The 7,934-nt window shown below is 43.2% G+C and overlaps 1 protein-coding gene across 1 annotated transcript in view; it reads left to right on the top strand.

Annotated features, from left to right (window-relative positions):
- The window catches only part of LOC119408594 (gamma-aminobutyric acid receptor subunit alpha-2), a 130,328-nt gene extending 122,650 nt beyond the window's left edge, over positions 1–7,678 (top strand). The window contains exon 10 of the mRNA XM_037675435.1: positions 6,627–7,678. Coding sequence (XP_037531363.1) covers positions 6,627–6,935 — 309 coding nt within the window. The 3' untranslated portion in view covers positions 6,936–7,678. The remainder of the gene's footprint in view (positions 1–6,626) is intronic.
- Positions 7,679–7,934: the final 256 nt, after the last annotated feature.

A 7,934-nucleotide genomic window follows, 5' to 3' on the forward strand; every position in this document is an offset into this window, starting at 1 on the left:
ACCCTGCTGGAAGCCAGGAACACTGCCTTCAGGTCTGGAAACTCAGAGGAGCTGAGTAGGACAAGAAAAGAGCTGGTTGCTGGTATTAAGAGGGCCAAGGCCACATATACACAAAGGATCGAGGGTCAATTCATCTCACAAGACCCTCGGAGCATGTGGAGGGGCATTAAGTGCATAACAGATTATAAAGGAAGGAGTGAACAATGCCCCAAAGACCCATCTCTGCCTGATGCCCTCAACAAGTTCTATGCATGCTTTGAAGACCCGAACAGACCACCCAGCACCAGACTCACCTCACCACCGGACGAAGAGCATCTCAGCGTGACCTCAGCAGAAGTAAGGAGTACCTTCAGGAGGATTAATCCGCACAAGGCAACTGGCCCACACAACATCCCCAGAAAAGTGTTGAAGGAATGTACTGATCAGCTCTGCGAGGTGCTGGCAGACATCTTTAACACCTCACTTACCCTGAAGACAGTTCCCACCTGCCTGAAGACTGCCACCATCATCCTAGTCTCAAAAAGCTCTACAGTGACTGGTCTGAATGACTATCGGCCAGTGGCCCTCACCTTGATAGTTGCTAAATGGTTCGAAAACTGGTCATGATTCACATCAAAACAACCATCAACATCAACGAGGACCCTCATCAGTATGCATACCGTGAGAACCGATCAACAGAGGATGCCATCTCCTCTGTGGTCCACACTGCGCTCAACCACCTGGAGCAGAAGGACTCCTACGTCCATATGCACTTTGTGGACTTCATCTCCGCCTTCAACACCATGATCCCCCAAAACCCTGATGGACAAACTACTCACACTAGGACTAAGCCCCTCCATTTGCAACTGGGTACTAGACTTCTTAACAAACAGACCACAGTTAGTGAGGATCCACAACTTCTCCTCCTCCACCATAACCCTCAGCACTGGCTCTCCTCAGGGATGTGTGTTGAGCCCCCTCCTGTTTACTCTGCTCACGTATGATTGTGCAGCTGCACAATCATACGTGAGCAGAGTAAAGTACCAAAGCCAGTACCCAGGCTGTCACATTGTAAAGTTTGCACATGATACAGTGGTGGTGGGATGCATCACAAACAATGATGAGCCCAGCTACAGGCAAGAGGTGGAACACCTGGAGAGCTGGTGCAAAGCGAATAACCTTCACATCAATGTGAAGAAGACAAAGGAGATGATTGTGGACTTCAGAAGGAACAAAAACATCTACACCCCCCTGAACATTAGAGGATCTGTGGTGGAAGTGGTCTCCAGCTACAAGTACTTGGGTGTACACATGAATGACAATCTCAGCTGGAGCAACAACACCACCACCCTGATGAAGAAAGCTCATCAGAGACTCTACTTCCTCAGGCGGCTGAGACGAGCTGGTCTGGGAAGCTCAGTCCTCACCTCCTTCTACAGGTGTGCAGTGGAGAGCATCCTGTGCTCCAGCATCAACGTGTGGCATGGAGGCTGCACAGCTGCAGAAAGAAAAGCTTTGCAGAGAGTGGTGAAGGCTGCACAGAAGATGTTGGAGTCAGTCTCCCTACCATCACAGACATCTACACCTCTAGATGCAGGAAGAGGGCCACCTGCATCATGAAGGACCCCACTCACCCAGCACACACACTTTTTGCCCCACTCCCCTCAGGAAGGAGGTTGAGGAGCATTAAGTGTAGAACCACTAGACTGAGGAGCAGCTTCTACCATGAGGCTGTTAGACTCATGAATCTCTAACTAGAATAATCACTGTGAAAAATCACATCATGTTGCTGCTGATCTGTTTCATGTTGCTGCTGATCTGTTTCATGTTGCTGCTGATCTGTTTCAATGTTACCATACCATACCACTTTATTTATAAAGCACTTAAAACAGCAACAAGGTCAACCAAAGTGCTGTACAGACAAAACAACAGGTAACACACAAAGCAAAATACAAAATTATGTAAATCAGAATATAGACAAAAAACGATGCAGATAATGACAACAAACCAGTGTAGAGCATACAGGATCAAAACACAGATCATCTTGTGTTGAAAGCTATTGAATAGTAGTGTTTTTCAAACGGGACTTGAAAACCGAAAGGGACGGGGCCTGTCTGACAAGCAGAGGTAACTTGTTCCAGAGTTTTGGTCCTGCTACAGAGAAGGCCATGTCACCTCTACGCTTAAGACGAGTTCCTGGAACTGTGAGGAGCAACTGGTCCACTGACCTCAGGGAGCGTGGTGGGACATACGGTTGTAGCAGATCAGAGAGATGGGGGGGAACACTGTTCAGTGATTTGTAGACATACATGAGTATTTTGAACTGGATTCAAAAGTGAACCGGTAACCAGTGCAGTGAGGCCAAAACTGGTGTAATGTGCTCTCTTTTGCCTGTACTGGTTAAAAATCGGGCTGCTGCATTCTGGACCAGTTGTAGTCGTGCAATGGAGGTCTGACTGATACCAAACAGGAACGAATTGCAGTAATCGAGCCTAGATGTAATGAATGCATGTATTACTGTCTCCATGTTATTTTTGGACAATATGGGCTTCAGTTTAGACAGCCGCCTCAGTTGGAAGAAGCATGATTTAACAATCATGTTTACATGATTGTTAAGTTTCAGGGAAGGGTCCATTATCACGCCCAGAGTAGAGACTCTTTGTTTTTCTGACATGGTTAGAGCGGAAAGGTCGATGCAGTGGTTTGTGATCGTGTCGTTGGGAGGGAACAACGTGACTTCAGACTTCTTTTCATTGAAACTCAAGAAATGTAAAGCCATCCAGTCCCTGATGTCAGCCAGGCAGTTGAGCAGTGGTTGAATAGAGCATGTACCATTGTGTCTTAGGGGGAAGTAAATTTGACAGTCATCTGCATAGAAGTGGAAGGGCATGTTGTGTTTCCGGAAAATAGCACCAAGCAGCAGCAGGCATAAAGAGAATAGGAGGGGACCCAGTATGGACCCCTGCGGAACCCCCCATTTAAGCTCTGCCTCTGCAGAACTAAAATCCTTGATGGAGACACAAAAGGATCTGTCAGTGAGGTAAGATTTGAACCAATTGAGGGTTGATCCTGTGACGCCCACCCACTGCTCCAACCTAGCAATGAGGATCTCATGGTCGATGGTGTCAAAGGCGGCTGTGAGGTCCAACAGCACAAGCAGCACAGAAACACCAGTATCTGTGGATCTGAAGATGTCGTTAAAGACCTTCAGCAGGGCAGTTTCAGTGCTGTGGAGAGGTTTAAAGCCAGATTGGAAAAGCTCTAAGATGGCGTGATCCTCCAGGAAGCACTTCAACTGGGACTCGACTATTTTCTCCAGTACTTTAGAAACAAATGGGAGTTTGGAGACAGGCCGGAAGTTGGAAACGACTGAGGAGTCAAGGTTTGTTTTTTTCAGGAGAGGCTGGACAGCAGCATGTTTAAAGGATTTTGGCACCACGCCAGTGGATAAACTACTGTTTACTATGGCAAGAATGGACAGACCTAGAGTTGGAAACACCTCCTTCAGTAGTCGAGGGGGGACCACATCAAAGGGGGAACCAGAAGGTTTCAAGCTGCACATGACCTGCTCTAGAGAAGATAGAGTGATGGGTTCAAAATGATCAAAAGGAGCTACAGATTGAGGTGGGATGGATGGGTCATGAGTTGGAGGGGAAATGAGAGCCCGGGTGGTCGCAATTTTATCCAAAAAGAAATGTAGGAAGTTGTCACACAGCTCAGTCGAGGCTTCCAGAGGTGATGGTTCAGTGAGGTGGAGAACAGAGTTTAGGGTGGAGAAGAGGACACGTGGGTTGTGAGAGTTTGAGGTAATTATATCAGAGAAGAATTTTGATTTAGCAGCTTTTACTGTTTTCTGATAACAGCGCCAACTCTCTTTAAGTATTTGAAAAGAGACCTGCAGCCTGTCTTTCCTCCACTTTAGTTCCGCCCTCCTACATTGCTGCCTAGCGGCCTTGGTGACGTCACTCAGACAAAGTTCTGCTCGGAGTTTTGATTTTTTGGTTTTAACAGGTGCAACATGATCCAGAGTCTTTAAGCAGACAGAGATGAACTGGGATGTCAGCTCCTCAGTGGTGGTGAGAAACACTGGGGGCTGAATGATCATTTCAGAGTTACAAACATCTGTGAAACGTGCGGCAGTGAAGTGGTTAATGGTCCGAGTGCGACGTGTAGGAATGCACGGCTTAGGAGTTAGATGGGGGAGGGTGAACTCAAACCGGACTGGCATGTGGTCTGAAAAAACATTATCACCAATAACAAGATTATTAACAGTCATATCATGAGTTAAAACAAGGTCCAGTGTATGTTCACGCTCTTGGGTGGGATCGTTTACATGCTGAGTTAAATTAAATGAGTCCAATAAATCTAAAAAGTCCTTAACCAAGGGCTTCTCCTGACAGCACATGTGCAAATTAAAGTCACCAATAATGAAAACGTGCTCATATTTTGGTGTGATTTCAGCCAAGAAGTCAGAAAACTCATTTATGAAATCCTTAGACCGAGGTGGGCGGTAGACAAGTGCAAATAACGTCGGAGGTGAATGTCCGAGTTCAAAGACGCTCAGCTCAAAGCTGGTGTGGGAAACTGGGATGGGCAGTTGTTTACAGTCAAAAGTTGATTTGAATATTGTTAATAATCCACCACCGCGCCGGCCAGATTGCTGCGGGGGCGTTAAAACACAGACAGTTCGGTGGCAGTATAGATAATGCCTTTAAAGTCTTGCTGTACATAGTAGTGTATATTTAGTTGATGTTTTTCTTAGTTCATATCTTAGATGTTATTACTGTTTTTCTTATACATTTTATTGTTGGATGTAACTGGGACCTTGTGTACATAATTTCGCTCCACCACATGTACCCCATGAGGTGCGAATGACAATAAAGAAACTCTGACTCTGACTCTGACATATTCTCTGATGGAAACTCCAAAACAGCCAAATTGATCCTTTACTCCAAAAGTCGAGCTCACAGCTTCTCCAGATTATTCCCACCATTCATGAGTGCTGCCAGGGAGATCACAGTCCTGATAACAGCTGCTCCAATTCCCTGTCACAGCTCCACATTCAGTCCGAGCACTGTCAAGCTTCAACACCTCCACACGAATTTGTAGACAACCAGATTCCACCAACCCAAACAGTAGATTCTAGTCGTCATCATGAATCCAATTTTTCCTCTAGAGTTCAGAGGGTCCCTCCTTACCCTGACTCCTGTCGGGAGAAGTTGATCGATTTTGTTGAGAGACCAGCTGATCCTTCTAATTAAGAGGTATGCAGAAAAAAAGAGGCTTTTTAAGGGTTCACAGGACAAAAGAGCACAGCAGGGAAGCGGGTGGGGGGCAGAGAGGGAAAACACGTCTGGTTTCACCGTAGAATAGCAAGAAAAAAAAAAGGGATGTAAACCACCAGCTTTACCACAATACGATATTATATAGATTTCTTTGTATGACGATACGATTTTTCTCGATATCACAAAGTCTGTCATGATACAATTTCGATTCTATTTGATTCACAAGTTTGTGATCGATATATTGCGATATCAAATGCCCATCTCATTTACGTATAAATAAATTTACAAAAGCAATTCCAATATGATATAACCCTTTTATTTCTGTTATTACAGGCACCAGGTATTTAAATTATAAAAAAAACCCATTTTTCTTAATTAATGAAAAAATAAAATAAATGACCTGTTCAGTACAGTCTCACATTTCTCATGTTTGAGTGCATTGTTTTAAAACAGTTAATTTAAAAGTGCCCTGATGACCTTTCACTTATAAAGAAACAGAAACAGATATTGATCTTACATAACATGGCTATCAATGTCCTGTTTGTTCTTCAGGTGAACGGACACATTTGTTGTTTCCTGAGTATTTAAATTCACAGTATTTAAATTAAATAATATTATAACTCTATACACCTAAATTCGACAGTATTCACGTCACCTGTTGAATACGACCTGAGTTCTGTCTGTTGAGCCGTTCTTCTGCTGGAATCTAAATATTTCCACACAGTTGATTTAAATCCAGCAGGAGAGAGAATGTCATCATCTGTGTTCTCTGCCTCGTCTGCCATGTTGCTGAGGCGGCCGCAGAGCGCAGCCGCGCACGGAAATGGTGACACAGACGTGCCTTGGGAATTTCAAAATAAAAGCGTATTTAAAGTTGACTATATGAATCAACGTTTTAGTTTTGCCACAGTATAATTGAATCAATAATCATTTAATCGATATATCGATGTAAATTGATGTATTGTTACACCCCTAATATATATATATAATAAACTTGTACCTACTACTTGTACTACTATTCCTTCTTTGCAGTTTTTCACTTATCGCGGGGCTTCAGGGTATAGATCCCTCGCGATAAACGAGGGACTACTGTACAAGATAAAGTGTAAGGATAAGATCATTGATGGATATCGTAGAAGTTTACGTGGGCTGAATTTTTTTAACACCTTTTAGTAATGTGTGAAGATGTAAAATTGAATGCATGCCCTGCAGCTGGTGACAGATGTAGACTTATTGGCCTTCATTTTGGCATTTCAAAATGTCCAACCAGCATCCTTCATTTGCATTCATTTCAAACTCATGGACAGCTGATGACAAACGAGGCTGTTTTGACATTAACTGATGCTTTTGGCTTATTAACAGAAAAAAGAAAGAGCGTCGATGGTGAAGAAGAATAATGCCTATGCTGTGGCTGTGGCCAACTATGCCCCTAGTATCAACAAGGACTCCGGCACACTTCCAACCATCGCCAAAAGCGGTGCTGCAGATCCCAGCAAGCCCAAAGCAGATGGGAAAGCCCAGGAGAGCAAGAAGACATTCAACAGTGTGAGCAAAATTGACCGGATGTCACGGATTATGTTTCCAGTCCTCTTTGGCTCATTCAACCTTGTCTACTGGGCCACCTACCTGAACAGAGAACCCAATATAAAGGATTTGGTCCCATCCAATTAGAAACCCTGTTCTGACTGTTTCTTGGTCTGGGGAAGAGATAAACCAAATACCTCCAGCAACTGTGTACACATACTTTTACAGTCCTGGACTGCAGTGTGATCCTCTATTTCCACCTGTTTTCTACACCATCTGCAGCACTTTTGAAAAGCCTGGCTTTTGTAAATGTGTACATGTACTGTATATTTATATTTAAAGATTCGTGGTAACATATTGTGCGGTTTATTCAAGTACATATTTCCTTGAAAGTACAGTATGTTTCCAGTTGCATTTTGTGGCCACTGTAAATACAACTTTAATCAAGTGTAGACACATAAACATTATCACATGTATTTTATTTAGGATTACTTCTGTGTTGAATTATGCCAGTAATACCAACCTTCTAGTTATCACAGTGTGTGTTTCTCTTTGGATGAAAGGTACTGTTATATCTTTGTTTTCTCTAGTTTCTTACCATATAAGAGTACTCTTATACTTATGTATACTCTTTTTTTTGTGTGTCAGAGTCAATGAAAAAGCACACGTGTGTGATAATGTTGTGGTTTTATACATGTTTTCTGATGTGTGACAGCAGATATGGGGCTGTAATCAAATGCTGCTCCCCAAAACAATTGGAAAAGTTTTAATTAAAATGTTTCAGAAAATAAAAGATGGGCATGAGAGGCTGTGTCAATTTACTTGCCTCACATGTTGCTCCCAAGTATGAGTCTAAATCTATTTTAGAAAAAAAAAAAAAAAAAAAAGGCCAAATCAGCAACATGCTGATGGATATCAAGAACAAAATCTTTTTTCAGGTGAAAGCATAATCAGCCCAAGGAAGTAAAGAAAAACAGACACTACCAAGCTGGCTGAGATTTTACCAAACTATTTGTACCAGCAGCATTTACCTAGAGTTGTGTTTAAGGCAGCGTTGCAAATGTACACTTGATGTATACCCATGTTTTGTACTTCTACACTGCACTACCTTAATTTACTCTTTAGGCCATGGAGGTGTGGACCTCG

Source organism: Nematolebias whitei, chromosome 4 (assembly GCF_014905685.2).
Source record: "Nematolebias whitei isolate Nwh7 chromosome 4, NemWhi1, whole genome shotgun sequence".
In the NCBI taxonomy this organism is placed as follows: domain Eukaryota; kingdom Metazoa; phylum Chordata; class Actinopteri; order Cyprinodontiformes; family Rivulidae; genus Nematolebias; species Nematolebias whitei.